Raw genomic sequence first — 22417 nt, 5'->3', positions numbered from 1 at the left:
ACATGCAGATCTTGCAATCCCCTACTTACACATTACAGAGATCCTTACATAATACCGCTGCCTCTATATAAGTTAATTCTTGCAGCATGTACTGCTGCTATGGGGTGGTGGTGGGGGGGGGGGGGGGGTGAGCTGTCTTTTTTGTCTGTCTCATGTTTCTATGTGAGTTTTTTTTTGGCATGAGGCGACAGCGCAGCGCCAAATGTCCTCAAGTCACTGTTCCTGGAGGGATGGTGCTCTGCCCTACAAGAATGCTGCAAATGCAGTTTCGCAGACAGTGATACCTATTGCCACTTAGTAGGTGGTGATTCTATTACACATTAGGTGCTGTTCACATAAGCAGTAGCTGCGTTCTGTATAAATCAGCAAGAGAGACACATCCCGCAAAGCCGTCCCTCCACCGGCAGCTCACAGGTAATTGAATTGACCAAGAACATTTTTGCATCACCCTCTTTACCCAAAATTTCCCAGAAGATATGACTTTAATTATAAATCCATACTCGGAGAAGAACGGTTTCCTTTTTTTGTTCGTTGGGGGTTCTTATCCATGCATCTGATGTGCATATAGTTACCACCCAAGTTAATGCCATAGCTGTAGACGTTCATCTGCTAAACTGTATCTCCGTTAGATTTACTGTCTTTCTTAGGATAAATATGGTCTTAATAATGTTTTCTTCTGACTTGGTGAATTTATGTTAAGAAGAAGTTGTTATGTGAAATTGAATCTGTATTAGCAGCAATTAATGATCTTTCAAAGTCTCTACTTCAGGGAGATCTGAGGATCACAGACGCCTCTAATACTGTATATCCATAAACTCTTTTCTAGACAGGGGCTACACCATTCTACCTGGCAGTGGAAGGAGGACATGAATCCTGTGCTGATCAGTTACTGCAGGATGGAAGCGATATCAACACTATGACCAATGTAGGTATTCTATTTTCTAATTCCGCTAGATGCTTAGTGTTAATGCTAAAAACTAGTAATTGTGCATCAATCGTCTGTCATACACAGGGCCTAATATATGCAAAGTATTGTTGTTACTACAGGTTTCTAGATGGTCTGCATGTACATGTCAAGGGACACGCCTAATCTCTGTTCAATGAATGTCCCTCTAGAAACAAGAAGTACTCCTAGGTTTGTAGCAAAAAAACAAACATGCTCTCTAGGAATGAGTCCAGCCGCATGTGACTTTGGATCCCCAGCATTCTTTATATAACACTGTTTTATTTTTCTCCTCCAATTACACTTCGTTAAGTATAATGAATGGCTTAAATTGATCATCAGAGCAAGGAGACACGGATCTTACCTTTGTTACATGCCAAATATTTGTGTAGGTAAAACACTTAGCGTAATGTACTACTTGGCAACTAGAAGGTCTCACTAGATGAGATCTCCCCTCCACCAGCTCAGATCAAGTTAAGTGGAAATAACTGCGCTCCTTCCTGACAACGAAGAGTGCTGCTTAAAATGCACCATCTTTATGTCATTTCATTTATATTACTCAGCAAAATTAAATCTTGTGTTGGCAATGCTCCATAGAACTATATGCTTTGATGCTCATGCACTGTACTGAGCAGCTAACTCCTAAACCTAGGCTCACCTTTGCTAATCAAGATCATTGGCTGCTCCAAAGCCACTTCATAAATGGGGCTAATAGTATACACAAATGCATGCTGTGGGCCTGATTCTGAGTCAGCTGTAAGTCCACATGCAGACGGATCTCACGCAACAGACATCGCATGTATCATAGAAGGCAATCAATAACTGTGCATGGGCCGCATATGCATACGCACACAGATGAAGATAGCAAGTATAGACAGATGGATCCATCCATTGATGGACCACTCTTTCTGTGAAATGGGCATTTCTGGGATGTAACTGGCCGGTGACCATGCGGATGCGTGGAATTGACCAGGGAGTGTCGTGGGCATGTAAGCCGGCTTCTGTGCTTACTCACAGTGTCCAGACAGATATGGGATGTCTGTTTCTGATGGTTCTTTAGCACCCAGCATAAAGTGAGTGCAATTCTCAATACTAAAGATGACAGCTGTGGATGGAAAAAAAGTCTTCCACATGCAGACACACAGATCATCGGAAAAGCCACCAGAGATACGTCCGAATATGTCTACAGTTTAAATAAAATGCAACAGAACCTTGCAGGATGTGTGTTTTATATATTTAGAATAACTGAACTGATTTAGTAATATAAGAGTTAGGGACCTCTATATTGTTGGAGGAGACAAGCAACAGGTAAAATCACTCTGCTTAGTACTGGAGTTATCTTTTACACCACATCTGAAAGCAGTCTGATCACTTTCTCAGTAGAAATAATCATTTAATTAGGAAATTGTTTGAAATTGTTAGAAAAGTATTTTCTACAAAAAGATTAAAAGGGAAATACATTAGGAACTGTTCCTACACTTTTTTTATTTAAAATATTTTAGGGTGTTTGAATATCTTTTAGAGTATGAACCTCTAAATGATATTAAGAAACTGATGTAAATTGCTCTTAGATCAGAGAGAAGATTAATAGAATTAAATCTGAGAAAAGTTATTGATGATAATGAAATCCGACTTCTATCTGAGGCAACAAAAGTTGAATTGAGACATACAGTATGTGTTCTAATACCAATTCTACTAGAAAATCTAAATACAACTTGGACACATTAGAATAAAATGCATTGAGCCACCTAAGAGGAGATAACTGCTTATTGAAAATTAGATTTTTTTTGCATTCATTTGGTCTTTAAGGGCCTGATTCAGAGATGGACGCTGCTGCCTTCGCTCTTGCATCTGTTGATGGAGTCCTGACTGCAATAATATACAAATGCTAGTTTTACCCTTTCCCTGGTGTACAAGCATGTGTCTGAATGTGCAAGCCCTGAGGCGCTTACCATCAGCCCCCGTGCATGCTGTAAAACTGCTGGTGGTTCTTGACACTCTACCATCACGTACCCCATAGACACTTGCACCATCATATGGCAAGCACAGTTTCTCCATCTGAACATGGTCTCTGTGGAAACAGCTATGTATTTGGGAATGCAGCCGCTATCTCTGGCACACCCAAAACATGCCCATCACATGGCCATGAGGCAGATTTATTTTGGATTCACTTCAGGCCACCTCCCAGTCACTGCCAAGGATGCCCATTGCTTTGCCTCTCCATTACTAGTACCATCTATTGCATACACAACAGCACCCTTGGGCATACACACAGAGTTATACATGTATCGTAGGGGTTTTCAGATTTTTCACATGTGCACAATTGCAAATAATCACTCAACTACATGAACATCAGCATTGAGTGCCCAAAGACACGTGTTTGACTGAGAGATAATTTCCAAACCCACAAAACACTATTTTATTTGTCCTCAGTCCTATTACACTAACTTATTAGAACCATTCCAAAATACATATGCTATTGACTAATCTACGTGGGGGTCCCATTATTTCCTAACAAACATATATCACAGTATATTGAATTCTAACTTTTAGCAAATCCAGCTTCTCTGAGGTCCCACACTGAAGTGTTTGTATGACACCTATAACATTGACTTGCATGCAGTATTCTACCACGGTATACAGTGTATTAATTGGGTAATTCTGTAATAGCTGATTATTTATGCCAAAAGATGGTGGGAACTCAAAGGAAGATGGTGGATTATTGTTGAACTAATGTAATACATTTTACAACATATTTGTTTCACTCTTAATAAGAAATATTACTTGAAGATTCATGGAACTGCCATGGGTACTAAATTGGCTCCAAATTTTGGTAAGCTTTATAATTGGCTATTTGACCACAATTATACTAAGAATGGCACATTTTGGGTCATTTGGGTTGCCTATGGTAGGTTTTGTTTATTTGGGAATTTGGTGGGAATATTAGTTGTATAACTAGATTTGTTGTTTACATTAATAATTAAATTCAGTTCCCTTCACCATAGTTCCCACCTTTTTTATCCGAGACATTATACACTCTGTCATGATGAATAACAAGTTTTTATAAATTACATGAAAAAAATAGCTTTAAATGTAATGTAATAGCACATAAACCATTGGTAAGAACTGTTCTCTAAGGTCAGCTAACGAGGATACACAGAAACTGCTCCTCAGTAATGAATTTTACTGAACATTCAAAAGAAGCTGTACAAACCAAGTGTATATCTAAAAAATGCTTTTAATCTGACTAGTCCATTAGAATATTGCGATATGATAAACAAACAGAACTTTTGAAAAAATCATAAAGAAAGATTTGTATGTGTTCAATTACAAAGTTTAATTGTGTTTCAAATATAATGAAGGGATTTATTAATAAACATTTTATTATCGAACAAGAGTCCTTATTAAAGAAAATAATTCCATATTATGTTTAAAAAAGTGAATAATCTATCAAATGATCTTACTTTCTTTACATACTTGTTTTCATTTAAGGCTAAGACTGATTCTCAACTGTATAACAAAATAAACTATTTAACAGAAAATCATTTTGGCTAAAGTGTGCTAAGAATTTTTCATTTAAGTGTAATTTAATAGGGAATCAAATCATCAGATGTAATGAGTTGGGGCTGGGAGACCAGCACTGGAGATCCCAGCGGTCAGCATACCGACCCCAGGATCCTGGCAGTGGAATTGCGGCGGGGAAGGGGTGAGCGCAACAAGGCCCTTGTGGGCTCGGTGGCTCGCTGAGCTTGCCACAGGTTCTATTCCCACTCTATGGGAGTTTTGGATATCCACAAGTGGGAATAGTCCCTGCGGGTCGATATTCTGTCTGCCACCATTTTGATCGCTCAGGTCACATGAGTTTATCCCAATGTAACAGGGGAATAATTTAACATTAAAAGTCAAAGTCAAATATTCAGTTTATATATTGCAATGCAACATGCAGCAAGCTATATGGAGCCAATTAATATGCAAACTAACATGCAGATTCCTAGAACATAGATATAATATTTTTTTTTAAATGTCAAACCCATATATACCCATACATAGTGTACATACGTGTTACAATCCATTTTACAATGCAGTATATTCAGGGTTGTATTATTGCTGACTAGTCTAAAGTTCAACTGTGTATTTTCATGTCTAAGTTTACATTTATTTTATTAGTTTTTGCTCTGGTAGTTTAGACTCGGTTCTTAATAATAATAATGTAATGTAGACCCAAGCCTGACTTCTTACAAGCCACTACACAGACATTTTAGCATGGAGGATAGCAGTAAAAGTTCCCTATCTCTCGCATTCTGGCACCTAGAAACATGGGGGACCATTGCTTGAATTCCCCTTTTTCAAACTATATCATAATTATTGTCTGGTGATTCCTGTGATTACCAGTCAAAACCCCATTACACTAGAGAAATCAAAAAGAGTTCTATATAAAATCAAACTCGATTCCTCTCACCCACCTACAGAGCACTTTTTCCCCTACATCTCAACCCATTTCCACTAACACTCCCTCCTGCCCTCTCTGCTTTGCTAATGATCATCACCTCTCCTCCCTGATCCCCAGTTCCCAATCCCTCCTTCAGGACTTTTCATGTGCTGCTCCCAACTATAGATTGCTTTCCCTCATTATATCATATTTTCATTCAGCATCCCAGCTTTGTTCCATGTTGTTTGGTAATATTTCGAACATCATTTTAGGATATATTTTTTTCAATAAGCCAGTTTTGTACAATAACTTTAATTTGTGGTTTGCATGTTCTTACTTTTATTCATGCCATTTCATATTGTTTCATTAAATTATAAATTCTGTTATCTTCATACTAACTTTCAGGAAGGATACACTGCGCTACATATAGCAGCGGAGAAGGGTCACTTATCTCTGGTCAACTTCCTCATTAAGAACCACATTGACTTGACACCGAATCCCAATGTAAGTAAATAATGGCTCTGATGATTACATTGTAATTCCCCAACTATTCAAAATGTTGGATTGATTTTCATTTAAAATTGGGCTGTTGACTTTATATTAGTGACTAACGTAATGAGATTGGCTCCTGCACATCTGGCCTACATCTCTGGACTGCATTTCACCAACTTGTTTCATATATATGTAAACAGTGCTGTTACTTATGCTACATGTAGACTAATTACCTATTGTTAGCAGCTAAACGGTAGCAAAGAAGTGATATTGAATTAACTGAAATACTGTTGGATATTTTTGTTTCTATGGTAATATATTTAACAAAGATGACATATTAATAATTAATGAGGAACTATAACACTTAGGACCTGATGCTGAGTTGTACTCATATTGGAAATATAATTTGCTCTAAAAAATGCAAAATGAAAAAATATCATATTTACGCCAAGCGGCGTAACTAGAACTTTGTGGGTCCTATAGCAAACCCCCACTGCCATTGGCACCTAGAGGTACAAAAAACACACATTTGCCCCACACGGGGAAAAAACACATAGGCCCCCCGCATGAAAATAATAAAACACATAGGCTTTGCAGAAAAACAACCCATTTTGGCCCCCACATGAAAAGAATGCATACATTGGCCCCCACATGAAAAGAATGCACACGTTGTCCCCAATACTAGAAAATTGCACACATTGGCCCCCACATGATAAAAACGCACACATTGGCCTCACATGAAAATAATAAAACAAACAGACTACTGACTCACAGTAGGCTGTGTATGGGCCGTGGCTGATGGCTGTGCCTGCCTCCTGTGTCCTCTCCTCTCCCCCTCTGAACAGCTGCAGCAGCATACTATTAGCGAGGCAGACACAGGCAAGAAAAAGAGGAAGTCTGGAACAGTCAGCTGGAACCAGGTGGCGCCGGCGGGCCGGGTGCCACAAGTGAAAGTTAAAACTGACAGGTCAATGAAGCTGGTTGCAGGGGTTGCCAGCACAGTGGTGGGAGATGGCACGTTTACAGGATAACGGAGGAGGCAGCAGGCAGGTGATCCTGGCGGCCCTTTTCCCATGCATGACTGGGTGCAGGGAGAGCGGAAGGCCCTGGAGGCAGCCGGACCCCATAGCAGCCACATCCCTTGTACCCATGTAGTTACACCACTGTTTATACCCATAAGACAAGGCATACACATTGCAAGATGCTTACTGGTCTGCACCAGCAGTATATGCGCATTTCTGTCAGGCATATGTAGGGCTGTTGAGAGTCCCGGTAGTGTGTTTGGGAGTGTGTGGCCAAATCTGGGAGGTGTGGCCACGTCCCCTCCCCCCAAAAATAAAAATACTATGCACGGCACCACACGCTGCAATAGGGGACATTTGTCCCCGTCATCAGCTGACTTTGGACGTCATCAGGCCCCTCCAACTAGCCCGTGCCTGCGCAACCAGTACCTGACCCCCCTCTCGGCACTCCAGGCCATATGTTGCATACACTTACACCAATGTTTTTAACCAGTTGTTTGCTTGTAAAATAGGCATCACTATTAGGTTTCAATAAGATATATATATATATATATATATATATATATATATGTATGAATACAACAGATACAACTCTGCATCTCCTCTACAAAAATCCTGACTTTAAGTGCTGTCTAGCCTGATCCCAGACCTGTCCTAGACTTGTATCTCACCTTTAGTTGGTCCGTCCTTTGTTGGATGTTGCATAACACTGTAAATCTGGGGGCCTTGAAGTTTGTGTTTCCCAAGCAGAAGACCACTGCCTCCTTGTAAGGATCCCTGACAAAGACAGACACTCATTTAAACTCCTTCCCCCAGGTGAGCTATCGCCAACTGCTACCAGCACTGGTGGGTCTACTTCTCTAGTGCTTGTGATTCTCATGATGACTGAATGACTTCTAATGCAGTATGGTGACCTTCCATTTGTACCATGATGGCTTCTAAACTGTATATGATGGCTCGATGTCTGGTGCAATGACATTAGTACTAAGCAATAGGCATATTAATACAGATTAGAATGTTTTGCGTGTAATGTAACCTTTGTTCATTTCAGGATAAAAACACTCCTATCCATTTGGCTATCCTATATAATCACACGGATGTAGTGGATGTGTTTCTAGAGACTGGATATGATATTAATGCCACCAATGTGGTAAGTTTACAAATATAATCTTGGCTTCTTTATTATAGGAAATTAAGATTTTTTAATTCAAGTAAAAACGGGTTCCAATGTTTAGATAGACAATGTCTAGGTCGACAAGCAATACGTCGACTCCATATGGTGGACATGTATTAGGTTGACACTGACAAAAGGTTGACACTGGAAAAGGCTATGGAAATGGTCGACACAGCTTTATTTGCATTTGTTACACATTTTTCATACTTTACATCCACGTGGACTACGATTGGGATAGTTAGCCGCAAAACCATGCTAGTGGATGCGGTGGGGTTCCCTGTGCTCTGATGGTCAACCTTTTTTAGTGTCGAACATTTTCCCTGTCAAACTTTTGTACCTGCCGCTCTTTTCCTGTGTTGACATTTTGTCAATGTCCATCTAATGCATGTTGACCTTTTGTGAGTGTTGACCTAAAGCATGTCGACCATATGGGCTTGGCCTAGGCATTGGGGATCTTCTATACCACACCCAGTAAAAAGAACTCCCTATATATTAACTGTGTTGATAGCTTGTTTGGATCATATATAACATGTTTGATCTAGGACGGTCCACTGGTTGGGCTACAGTAGGACAAATAGTTTTACTAGTTCAATGAGCTGCAGCGGCAATCGGCTTGTTTCCAAATTTCAGTTACAAAATGTATTTAATCCATTTTTATGAAAAACAATAAAAAGCACTAAGCATAATGCATCAATTGAAGAGCAAGTAAAAGCCCTTGAACCTATATATATACACACACACATATATATATATATATATATATATACATACATACATACACACACACACACACACACTAGACCCTTTTTCACGCTAAAGGATAGCAACACCATCGGAAGTGCCCCTGTTAGTGGGCACTTAAAAATTAGACATACACAATAAAATCCAGAGTGCGCTGGAAAAGGATGTTTGCTTTGTCAATTCAGAACTCTCATTTAAAGGCCTTCCCAATTTCTTGACCTTTTGGGTCTCCTCAACAGGGGCCTGTGAATATACCCTCTCACCAGATAAATCATCCAACAAAACTGAGGCAATTGATTATTAAATGTTTAATTTATAGTAAAATAGAATTTCTCTGGATATACAACAGATTCACATAGATATAAAATTTGGTTACATATACACACACACCAAATGCATAAAAGTAGTTGACAGAATAACGACACCCTCACCTATTAAATGTGTGAGCTTCTAGGGTAGATATCTGATCAATTGGGTGGTGAATTAATATTGGTAAACCCTACGCGTTTCGTCCAGATTAACTTCTTCAGGGGTAGGTAACTTCTAAGATATTCTAAAATCCATAGGTTTCATATAATAAATGGCTCCAGGAAATAAAACGGGCCTTATAAGCCTACAATGACAACCAGGCTTCTATTAGTTCCTTTAATACAGCGGGAGAGTATTACCACCCAAACGGACCAACAGAAGTTAATACCAAAATATGAGAGAGGGTCAGTGCTCCTCAATCAATTAAAACAAGCTGTGCTCAAAAATGAATTAGATAAATTCCTAGCTGAAAGAAATATCCAAGGATACAGCACTTAATTAATATAAAATTTATAATACAGGTTGAACTCGATGGACATTTGTCTTTTTTCAACCTCAACAACTATGTAACTATGTAACTGAGCAATAATTACTTTGGGATACCACAATTTCATATATATTGGAATTTGGGATGTAGCGTGAGGGTTGGCTGTCTAGGCTCAAACCCAATCGCAAACAACTGAGAATCCCAGAATGCAGACCAACCGTGTGTTTGAGGCTCACAGAGTAGAAGATCTTCTACTCATATATATATATATATATATATATATATAGACAACATTTTCACGAAGGCACGCAGGTACTGTAATATTGTTTGTGAAGAGTGCCGATTCAGCTGTATACCTATATATATATATATATATATATATATATATATTAGCAAATCCTCTATGTTGGCTGGCCACACACTAAGCATGGGCCCCTACCACCCTTTATGCCCCAGTCCGACACTGGTTCTGATGATAAAACACTAACACTTCTTCTGTTTGTATGAATTATAGAGAGGACAGACTCCCCTGCATCTAGCAGCTGAACTCAAGAACACTAATTTGGTGGAAAAATTTCTTAAAGCCGGCTGTGACCTCACAATTGCAGATAAGGTGACGTTATATTAATAAGTGTGATGTGTACAGGACAGAGAAGAGTGGCTGAGTCTAGTACATGATTTTGTCAGTGAGGATTCAATCATTCTCTTTCACTGTATTATTTATAGTCTGCATATGCTTACCTCCCAACATGATCCTCTCCAGGAGGGACAGAATGATCTGCTTCTGGACTTCCCTCACCAAGAGTAGTTACCAACCTGATATCTCCATAACTCCATAACTGTTGACAATACGACTATCCACCCAAGCTCGCTGCCTAGGTGTCACCCTTGACTCACCTTTGTTCCACACATTCAATCTGTCTCTAAATCATGTTACATGTACCTAAAAAACATATCCAAAATACGCCCTTATCTTACACAAGACACTGCAAAAACTCTAATCCATGCGCTCATCATTTCCCGCATTGATTATTGTAATAGTATCCTTACTGGTCTTCCCAAACATAGGCTCTCACCACTACAATACATTTTAAATGCAGCTGCAAGGCTAATCTTCCTCACTAGACGTTCTCCGTCTGCTGATCCGCTCTGTCAGTCCCTCCATTGGTCCCGCTATTCTACCGTGTTAAATATAAAATACTTTTACTTAAATACAAGGCTATTAACCAAACTGCACCATCATACATCTCCTCACTCATCTCAAAATATCTCCCTACCAGACCTCTCTGCCAGTGGCGTGCGGTGAGGTCAGTGGCTGGTGAGGCACTATAGCCATAATGTCCGCCGAATCCTGCCGATGGCCCCTACCGCCGCCGAGCCAATGCCCGCTACTTGCCCTGAGCCGCTGCTTGCTGCCACCGCCAATGGCTTACAAACTCACCCACCATCAACTGACCCAGCCCTCCGCCACTAATTTGCATCTCAGTCCAATGCCGCCAATGCCCGCTACCTGCCTGCTCATCATACTTGTGATATATTGTACATTTGTATAGAAAAAAAAAAAAATTAGCGTTTGGGAAGGGAGTGGGAGGAGGACATGAATGCAATTTTGTTGTCCAGGGCTTCCATTAACTTAATGGAAAAGGGTCTGAATGGGTTAAAAAATGTAAAAAAAAAATGCGTGAGGTCCCCCCTCCTAAGTATAACCAGCCTCGGGCTCTTTGAGCCGGTCCTGGTTGTTTAAATACCAGGAAAAAAATTGACAGGGGTTCCCCGTATTTAGACAACCAGCACCGGGCTCTTAGACCGGTCCTGGTTCCAAAAATACGGGGGACAAAAGATGTAGGGGTCCACCGTATTTTTAAAACCAGCACCGGGCTCCACTAGCCAGGGACATAATGCCACAGCCGGGGGACACTTTTATGTAGGTCCCTGCGGCCGTGGCATTACCCCCCCAACTAGTCACCCCTGGCCGGGGTTCCCTGGAGGAGTGGGGACCCCTTAAATCAAGGGTTCCCCCCCCTCCAGGCACCCAAGGGCCAGGGGTGAAGCCCGAGGCTGTCCCCAGCACCCCTGGGCGGTGGGTGCCGGGCTGATAGCCATGTGTGTAAAACAAAAGAGTATTGTTTTTTGTTGTGGAACTACAAGGCCCAGCAAGCCTCCCCCGCTTGCTGGTACTTGGGGAACCTCAAGTACCAGCGTGCGAGGAAATAACGGGCCCGCTGGTACCTGTAGTTCTACAACAACAAAAATACCCAAATAAAAACACAACACACACACCGTGAAAGTAAAAGTTTATTAAAAACACACTTACACACTCACACATACTTACCTACATCCCACGCCGGTCACGTCCACTTGTCCAGTAGAATCCAATAGGGGTACCTGTAAAAATGAGAGAGAGATTACTTACCTACATCCCACGCCGGTCACGTCCACTTGTCCAGTAGAATCCATTAGGGCCGGTACCTGCAAAAACTGAAACTTATGCTTATATACATCAATGCACAGGCGAGAGAGAGAGAGAGAGATGGATGTGCTGTACTCACCACAGGCGCCTCTCGCTGTCCCTGCACTCCGGACGCGGTTCCGCTGCACACACAGACAGACACCTGCTGCTGAGGCTGGAGGAGGAGAGCGCCAGCCGCCGCTGCTCCACTACAGACGCCGGCTCCAGGAGCGCTGCCGCCGCTGTCTTCTACACAGGGTCCCTGACATGATCGGCAGCAGCAGGTGACGGACTACGGGGGGATGAAGGGAGGGGAGAAGCTTACTGTCCCGCCGCCTCGTATGGATGATTGGACCAGCGGATCCAGCACTGGATCCGCTGTCCAATCATTTCTGCCTTGCTGACAGTGATGTCAGCGAGGCACTTCTATAGGTGCCGCTTTGCCTATGCTTTTCAATGGGCTTTTACAGCCCACTTCTTGGCCCCACCCCCCGCTCGATCCCCGTTTCCATTATCTACGGGAGGCACTGCTATCAGTGCCTCCCAAACCTATTTAAAGCCCTAAAATTATTAGAATAACATAAAGAACATACTTATGACACAGAACATGTGTCATAAGTATCTTTTTGTTATTTTAATAATTAATCACAGGGGAGGCACTGCCTCCCCTGACTGCACGTCCCTGCTCTCTGCTCTGTACAAGATCTGCGTCTCTCATCCACATGTATTACTTGTTCCCACTCAAAATTACAGGACTTTTTCCGAGCTTTACCCACTCTGTGGAATGCCCTCCCATGCACAATAAGACTCTCCTCTAGTCTCCAAACCTTTAAACGTTACCTGAAAACTCACCTCTTCAGACAAGCCTACCAAATTCCAGACCCACCCACAGAACCTTCAATGCTTCCCTATCCAATTACATCCTCTCTGTACAGTCCACCTAACCTCACATATTTTGTCTTCCAACATTGCTGGGTGATCATATCATACAACCCATTAAGAACCTAGCAATCTGGTGGACCATTATGCAACAGGTAGCATCTATCCTTGTGTATCAATCAATACCTATTTCCCTATAGATTGTAAGCTTACGAACAGGGCCTTCCTACCTCTATGTCTGCCTGTCTTTGCCCAGTTTTGTTCTATAACTGTTCTAATTGTAAAGCGCAACGGAATATGCTGCGTTATATAAGAAACTGCTAATAAATTAATTAATTAACTAGTTCAACACAGGTGAGGGCTATACTACATTGAGAGAGAAGTCCCGGAATAGAGCATTCTGTCCCTCCTGGAGAAGGTCATGTTGGGAGGTATGCATATACTGACTCTACATAGCACATAGTAAGCACTTTATCTATGGTTTGCTTTAGAATAGTCATACATGCTTACTCGCCTCAAAACATCTGGGAGACTCCCACATTTTAGTACAGATACATATGTCCTCCTCATGCATCTAGCCTCAATGCACCATGGTGTATGCCTGGCGTGAGTGAGCTGACAGGTCCCATGTTCTCTGCTTATGCCAAGCGCCTTTATAGCACGATAATGCTTCTTAGTTGTAATGTGCTGCAACTATGATGCACCAGGAGACGGTGCTGATTAATCTGGGGGTATATTTATCACATAGTACACCAGACCATAGAGCACAACAATAATAGGTTTCTGTTCATTTTATTTATGTTTTTCCTTTTTATTTGTTTCTGCAATGACATTATCAAACAGCTACTGTTAGAAGAATGAGCATAGTCCTATTGGTTCATCATGGAATTGTTACATCTGCATACCTCCCAACATGACCCTCTACAGGAGGGACACAATGCTCTGCTCATGGACTTCAATCTTTATCTAATGTATGATTTCCAGCACCTGTGGTGAACACCTTTTTTATCCATTAACCTGTTCAACACAGGTGCCGGCAATCATAAATAAAGAGGGAAGTCCCGGAGCAGAGCATTGTGTCCCTCCTGGAGAGGGTCATGTTGGATTGGGGCATGGCTTAGTGTCTGTTCTATAGCTCTATTCTGCTATAAGCACAGCAACTCACCGCTGGGCTTGACAGGGGCTGTTGGAATTAATTCCTAGAGGAGTTGTTTAGGGTTATTAGTTTTGGGGTCAGGTGGTGAATAGATGAGGATTATTACAATCAGTAATTGGTTACTCTTTGGGGCTAATTCAGAACCTGATCGCTGCTGTGTGTTTTCGCACAGCGGGCGATCAGGTCTGAACTGCGCATGCACAGATGCTGCAGTGCACCAGCGCATGCCAGAGATGTGATCGGCATCTCAGCCCATCGATCGCCTCTGCCTTATTGATAGGCAGAGGCGTTCGCTGGGCGGGCTGGCGGCGTTGGTCCGCCGTTTTGGGGGCGTGATCTGGGCAACGCATGCGTGCCCGGACCGTGCGAGGGGCGGGCCGCCGCGGCTGCGTGATGTCCAAACCCGGAAGTGAACAAGCCCGTCAGGGCGAAACGCGTTTTCCGAGAGGGGGACCACACACGGAGTTATTTCTCAGCTCCTGCCTGGGCACATGAAAATGCCCTAACCTGCCTTCTTTCTCCAATTTTGGTCACCGTAAGCCAACTGCTGCTCTGTGCACATCCTGCACAGACAGCAACACACTCTGTGTATTTATCACATATGTTTTACTAGACAGCATGTGAATAGTCCTGTAGCACACATAGATATTTTTTGGTAGATAGTGCTGATGACCACAAGTCTGCTGCTGTCCTGTGTATATTTGGCACAGACGGCAACCCTTGATGCGCATTAATTTCTATCACATCTGATTGGACCCACTGCTGCTCTGTATACAGCGTGCACAGACAACAACACATTATGTGCATTTATGAATATGCTTGATTATACAGTAAATGTTTAGATCTGTGTAGCACACATATATATTCTTATCAGAGTGCTGGTGACTGGAAGTCCACTGCTGTTCTGTGTATATTCTGCACAGACCGCAATCCTTGATGCGCTTTTAGTAATTTGTTGTATGTTATTCTATGTCATTGGACCTGTGTAGCACACACACAGCTCTTTGCTACAGCACTACTGTCCAGGGGCGGATCCAGAAAAAAATGACAGGGGGGGCACCATGATAGGGGAAGGCGGGGGGGGGGGGGGACTTTTGCGCACACTCCTGGGCAGGTGGGTGTGGTCTCATAATAAGGGTTGTGGCGTCACAGTGCCATACCAATGAGCCACAACCTCATTTTTATCACGCTGTTGGCATGGGCCTGGTGGGTGACAGGGTGAGTATACAAGGACAGGTCTGGTAGGGGGCAGGGTAAGCGTGCAGGGACAGGGTGAGTGTGCGGGGACTGGTATGGTAGGGAACGGAGTGAGTGTGCGTAGACAGGCCTGGTAGAGGACAGGGTGAGTGTGTGGGGACAGGTATGGTAGGGGACGGAGTGAGTGTGCGTAGACAGGCCTAGTAGGGGACAGGGTGAGTGTGTGGGGTCAGGTATGGTAGGGGACGGAGTGAGTGTGCGTAGACAGGCCTAGTAGGGGACAGGGTGAGTGTGCGTAGACAGGCCAGGTAGAGGACAGGGTGAGTGTGTGGGGACAGGTCTGGTAGGGGATGGAGTGAGTGTGCGTATATAGGGGGTATCACCTCATACAGGGCACACGGTATATAGGAATAGTATGGACAGGTATACAGGGGTTGTCACTTCAGTACACATGGTACAGGATATAGGGGGTATGACATGCAGCACATATGGGCAATGACACTGTAGGTATATAAGAGGGGTCTTACCCTGGCATAGGATTCAGACATATCATCCTCATGGTTGTCGTGACCGTGACCTGTTGCGGCGGACATGGGTGCCTTGGATGCCAGAGCGCGGATGGTGTGGAGCTTCTGTACGTTGAGAGAGCGTAGGAGCCGGGCGGCCTCAGAGAGGCGCAGTGCCCGCACACACTAGGGCATCGCCATGATCAGGCTGCCCTGACTGACAGCGACCAAAGCGGGTACAGGCAGCAGTGGGACTCGGCTACAGTAGTCCGGGCTGAGGGGAGGTAGAAGCAGTGCCCCCAAATCACGGCCGCCGCCACGCCACTATAAGCATAGTGTTTTGGCAAACTCCAGATAATGCTCCAGTTTAACTTTTTATGACATCTTATCTATTCTGTATGTTTATACAGCAGCTGGTGCACTGGATCTCCTAGACAGATACTGTGATATTACACAGTGTGATCCCCCTGGCTGCTGTACTGACTGTGAGTGCTGAATTAACTGTTCTCCTGCCTAGATCGAGTGAGCCGCCCGAATGAGCCGTTTCAAGCGAGCGGCAGTTCACTGACAGACTAATGTCTGTGTGATGAGACCATGAGAAGAACTGACTCGCTCCCGGATGGAAGTGGAACAGAGCTGGCGCTGTGAGCGGCAGTTCTTCACTGACACTGACTTGGTGTAGAAGCGCCGCTCACTGCGCCGCTTCTGTTCCACTTTCGTCCGGGAGTGAGTCAGTTCTTCTCATGATCTCATCACACAGACAGACACAGTCTGTCAGTGAACCGCCGCTCACGCCACTCCGCTCCGGCCAGCCCTGCTTCCTCCGCTAACATTGGGGACGCATTCTGAATATATCCTAAACGACAGGGGGGGCACGTGCCTGGGTGCCCCCCCCCCCCTGAATCCGCCAATGCTACTGTCTAATAACTTAACATATATAGCCTAAATCTTCTTTTCATCTCTTTTCTTCTTCCCTGATTTTTCCAAAACCAATATCTGTTAAAGTATTCATACTGGTATGCAAAGTTTTTTTCCAGCAGAGGCCAGTATATTGTCCGATAATTATCTTACTCATCGTGAGCCTCAGCATGTTCTTTTGAATTTCTATTTTTAGCCTAGTATGCACGATGAATACCGATGTGATTTTCTAAATCAATGTTTAATTATTAGTAATTTCATTTCACTTCAATTTCTCACTAGTCTTTCGTGATGATATATATATTTTTTTGACAATTTAACCCATCATATCTCTCATACCTCTTGCTCATACTTCACTATTGTTTCATGGACTCTCATCTGCGATTCACGGAGCACAATACCACAGACGTGGGATTTGTTGAGCTGTGTCTAACGCAGAAAGCAGATCCATCAATTACGCTATACTGATTCATTCCTTTTTTCTCCCATATACTATTTTCATTTCCTTTTTTCTCTTTTTTTTTTTTTTTCTTTTTTTTTTTCTGTCTCTCCTTTTCTTCCTCTTTCTTCCGTTTCCTACATAGGTGCACTCTCATTGGTGTACTATCATAAAAATTCTCTACTATCATACCACGCTGCCAATGCCCGATCTCGTCTGATCTTGGAAGCCAAACAGCGTTGGGCCGGGTCAGTACCAGGAGAGGAGACTTCCTGCGAATACCCGGTGTTGTAGAGTTGGGACCATTTCCCTTCATATGTGTTTGCGACGCCAACAGCAGTATCACCACTAATTCTCTTTTCCCCTTTCCTCTTCCCTTTTTTTTTTTCTTCTTCTTTTGAGGCTTACTACTATTTTTTGTGGCTTACGTCAGAAAGTCAAGCTCATTTGAATGCAGGAGACCAACCAACTTTGAATTAAGTAGCCCAAGTGGGACTTACTTATCAAACAACTCTTATGATCACTCCTTGGTTCCATCAACACAGATATTCTGTGCTGGTCAGGGGAATTGGGGGTAAGACGATTCAATATCTACAACCATTCCAATCACCAAGTGTGATTAAACAGACCAGAACATTTTTAATAATTCTAATTATCACATTTCTTTCTTTGATATGGATCATTTATATGGGTATTCTTATTACAAATGTTAACATTAAAAGTTATGTTTTAAGTATCTCTCTCTACATGTTATAGGAATTTTCCTTTCCTTCCAAGAGTGCGCCCACACAAGAGCCTTCTTTCTCTCCTTTTCTCTAGTATCTGAACTGCGCATGCACAGATGCTGCAGTGCACCAGCGCATGCCAGAGATGTGATCGGCATCTCAGCCCATCGATCGCCTCTGCCTTATTGATAGGCAGAGGCGTTCGCTGGGCGGGCTGGCGGCGTTGGTCCGCCGTTTTGGGGGCGTGATCTGGGCAACGCATGCGTGCCCGGACCGTGCGAGGGGCGGGCCGCCGCGGCTGCGTGATGTCACACGCAGCCGCTGTGACCCGGAGGGCAACGGCTAGCTCACTGCCAGAGCGCAGGAGCTGCACTGGTAGGGAGCTACTCTTCAGGTACAAAAGCATCACTGCTATGCGATGCTGTTCTACCTGTGCGGGGGGGGGGCAGAGCCAGACATGCGGGGCGGATTAGCCCTGTGCTGGGCGTCCCCCCGCATGTCTATGAAAGTGATCGTAGATGTGCTAAATTTAACACATATACGATCAAGTCTGAATTTCCCCCTTTGACTTGCTAGAAATGAGATCAAATGGTGGGACTGATGTTATAAGGGCCATCTGCTCACCAGTATCTTCTTATTTAGTCATTGACAATAACCCTACATTTAATAGAAAACTTCATGTATTTGCTGCTATAAATCCATCAAAATGTGATGACTTTATGGGGGGAATTAAATTGTTTGAAAAGTCGGTTGGGTGTCTGTGTTGTCCTGTCTATTACATAGGAAAAAAACAGACACCAAACTGACTTTTCAAACATTTGAATTCCCCCCACTGTGTCAGAGAAATGCTCTGCACATTGCAGTCCTACAGTATGCCCCACACTGTTCTATCACCTCTATGATAGGTTAATAATAGTGTTCTGTTTTAGCCCGATAGACGCTTGGTAAAGACTCAGATTCAAGACCTAACCTCCTGGGTTAATGTTATGTAAGGCTTGGTACTAAGGACTTGGGTTAAGGTTACATTTACCTTATTGGAATTTGACCAGTCACTCACTATAAAGAGACAGTTTTGTGTCATCCTAGCATTCTAGTTTCATGAATAAAAGTTAAGACCTCTACTCTACATATAGTACATGTGTTTGTGATTTATTATTTATCCGTAATCAAGCTTGTGTGCAAATAAGGCAACTAGAACATACTATAACTTGAGTCCTATGGGAGAAAGATCTCTATACAAATACAATTATTATTATTATTATTATTATTATTATTATTAATATTAATATTATTATTATTATTATTATTATTACTACAGACTCTGATGTTAGAAAAACAACGAAATTTTCCGCACTAGGATATAAATAGTTATCTTATGGGGAGTCTGGGACTTAGTATTCGGGACAGTTGTGTCTCCATATATTGTCTAAAAGTCCCTATTGGGAGCCACACACCAATTTTCAGAATACAACAAATTACAAACAAGAAAAAAGAATTGGTTTCATCTGGGTGCACTCCATCCCCTTTATTGTAATTACTGTTAAAATAAATGTTATTTATTTAAATACAGATATCAACAAAATATACTTCAATTAGAGGCATGTATGGCCAATAGATTATGCCATATATTGATTCTATCATGAGCCTGTAATAGGCTGTTTGAGCGAAGTAAAGAAGTTTAGAAAAAAAGGGGGTAAGTGAAGGAAATATATAGAAGTGTGATAAAGATTTAAAAATGTGTTATGTCACGTCTCTTTATTTGTCTCTTTTGTATATATGTACTACGAGTTCCCTTGTGCGTGCCACCTATAAAATATCTGCACAAATTAGTGCTATAGTGTATTGTAGGTTAGGATTTAATAATACATAGTCCACAGACTGCAGAATGAGTATCTGGTTTATAACATAATGTAACACAAAGTAGTTACACTTATACCCCTTTTACACCACCTGAAATATCCCAGGATTTTGCAAGGGAGCGCGCAAAATCCCGGGACTGCAGGTCACGTCCCTGATGCTTATATACTCAATTATAGTACGAGTCACGACCAACTGACACCGCATGTCACTGCCGTCAAGACAGCGGTGGAAATAGCCGTGCGGCATCAGATTACTGTGTGGGAGATCTGACTCTAACGGTCCGTAACAGCGGGGACGGCTGCTGTTTTAAAGCGCACAAAATACACTCCTTACATAAGAGACGTGACATAACAAATTGTTAAATCTTTATTCACACTTCTATATATTTCCTTCACTAACCCCCTTTTTTCTAAAATTCTTTACTTCGCTCAAACAGCCTATTACAGCAGTGATTTTCAACCTTTTTTTACTTGTGGCACACCGAACAATATTTTAAAATTGCCAAGGCACACCATCAGTTTCCCACAGGAAAAAAAAACCACACACATTGGCCCTCACAGTAAAAAAAATCCACACATACATTGGCCTACACAGAAAAAACAATCACATTGCTCCCCACATAAATCATGTTGCTCAATACATAAATCCTATTGCTCCCCACATGAATTATTCACATTGTTTCCCCCCATAAATCCATATTCTCCCCATATAAATCCTATTGTTCCCCACAGGAGAAATAAAATAACAAATATCAGCCCATACCGGTCAGCTGTCCTCAGTGGCGGGGGTTGTTCATAGTGGAGTGCTGAGAATACTGAGCAGCGGGCGGTCGGGCAGGTGTGGATGTGGGTGGGCAAAGAAAGCTGTGTATGCAGGCAGGAACTGGAAGATGTGTGTGGGCTGGCTGGGTGGTGAGAAGCGGCGGCCGTGACCTATGATATCACACCGCCGCGTCTTCAAGGCATAGGTCACGGCCGGAGCACGACTGATCTTCTAAGAAGAGCCCGGGCTAAAAGTTCACTCTGAAGGTGCAGGAAGCTGCTCTGGCTTCGCGGCACACCTTGCAACTGGCCACGGCACACTGGTTAAAAAAGCCTGTGTTACAGGCTCATGATAGAATCAATATATGGCATAATCTATTGGCCACACATGCCTCTAATTGAAGCATATTTTGTTGATACCTGTTTTTAAATAAATAACATTTATTTTAACAGTAATTACAATAAAGGGGATGGAGTGCACCCAGATGAAACCAATTCTTTTTTCTTGTTTGTAATTTGTTAGACTTTGATGTCACACACATTGATAGCATATTACATGATTGGGTGATTTATGGCACGGCGCGGTGAGCCACAGGTTATGCTGCCAGTCATGTGATAAGCCCATAGGGCAGGACCCAGCATGAATGACCTTGATGCATGCACTCAAGTTTGCGTGTGTTGCAGTCTGTTTAGAGTGTGGTGTTAGTAAATACTGGCATATCGTGTATCTGAAAGAGATTGTATATTGCATTTGTTTTACAGCAAGGTAAAACAGCACTTGATGCAGCAGCAAGAAGCAATCACACCCTCATTGTAGATATGATTATTAAAGCAGATAGATACAACACATGGATAAAGGTAAGTTAATACTTTTCCAGAAGTATCTGCTACTGATCACTATGTAACACAGACAGGGGCGTAGCCAGAACTTTGTGGACCCCATAGCAACATTTTGAAGGCGCCCCTGTCCCAATGCATCCAGAGAGACACTTCTCTGCAGCAGTTATTAATTTTATGCCCTATAATAGTGCCCTAGTTAATTTTCTGAACCATAGTAGAGCCTTATTGAATGTTATGCCCCATAGTAGTGCCCTAGATTATTTTATGAATCGTAGTAGTGCTTAATTTCACCCTACTGTATGTCACAGTTAAGAGCTGCCAGTACACATTATGCCGCACAGTACCCCCATTTCACATTATGATATACAGTATAGTGCTACCCATTCATATTGTGCCTCATTACAGTGCCCCGGTTCATATTATATAACATTAAAATGCTCTCCAGTTCATTTTATACCACACTGCAATGAACAGGTCCGGGGACATACCTAGACATATTGCAGGCCCCAAGGAAAAAGTTTTAAAGGACCCCTACGTACCACCCAATGACAAAAAATTTATTTATACATGTAACTGTGACAGGGAAGGTGGGCCCCTCTCAGCTCTGGGCCCCATAGCAGCTGCACTCCCTGCACCTATGGTAGCTACGCCCCTGAACACAGATAAGCTCATACTGGGCATATACTGTACTAAACCAGAGTTAAATATAATGCTTACACTAAGCCGTGAAGTATGATACAATCTCTATGTGCACTGAACACTTAATACAATATTGTTGTTTTTCGTGGAAACAATAGGGCAGATTTATCAACGAGTGATATTCCTGTTATCACTCGTTACGAATGTTAAATGGTGCCCCAGCCAATCAGCTCCTGACATTTTTCAAATATATGACAGGAGCTGATTGGCTGGAGCACCATTTAACATTCGCAATGAGTGATAACAAGAATATCACGCGTTGATAAATCTGTCCCAATATAAAAGCCTTTCTTATCACATTTGACTTCACCATCTACACCATTCTGTCATCATCTCCCGCCTTGACTACTGCAATCTTTTCCTCACCCATCTTTCCCCCCTTTATTCCATC

General features: G+C 42.6%; 1 protein-coding gene and 1 pseudogene across 3 annotated transcripts in view; both read left to right on the top strand.

Moving 5' to 3' along the window:
* ANKDD1B (ankyrin repeat and death domain containing 1B) overlaps positions 1-22417 on the top strand; it is a 200147-nt gene that overhangs the window by 156872 nt on the left and 20858 nt on the right. For all 3 annotated transcript variants that reach the window (XM_063963796.1, XM_063963802.1, XM_063963794.1), the window contains exons 8-12: positions 827-925; positions 5778-5876; positions 7938-8036; positions 10112-10210; positions 21250-21345. In XM_063963796.1, the coding sequence (XP_063819866.1) occupies positions 827-925; positions 5778-5876; positions 7938-8036; positions 10112-10210; positions 21250-21345 (492 nt within the window). The remainder of the gene's footprint in view (positions 1-826; positions 926-5777; positions 5877-7937; positions 8037-10111; positions 10211-21249; positions 21346-22417) is intronic.
* LOC134934549 (5S ribosomal RNA) lies at positions 17320-17438 on the top strand (annotated as a pseudogene).

Source organism: Pseudophryne corroboree, chromosome 1 (assembly GCF_028390025.1).
Source record: "Pseudophryne corroboree isolate aPseCor3 chromosome 1, aPseCor3.hap2, whole genome shotgun sequence".
NCBI lineage: Eukaryota > Metazoa > Chordata > Amphibia > Anura > Myobatrachidae > Pseudophryne > Pseudophryne corroboree.
This window is presented reverse-complemented; position numbering and strand designations above follow the sequence as displayed.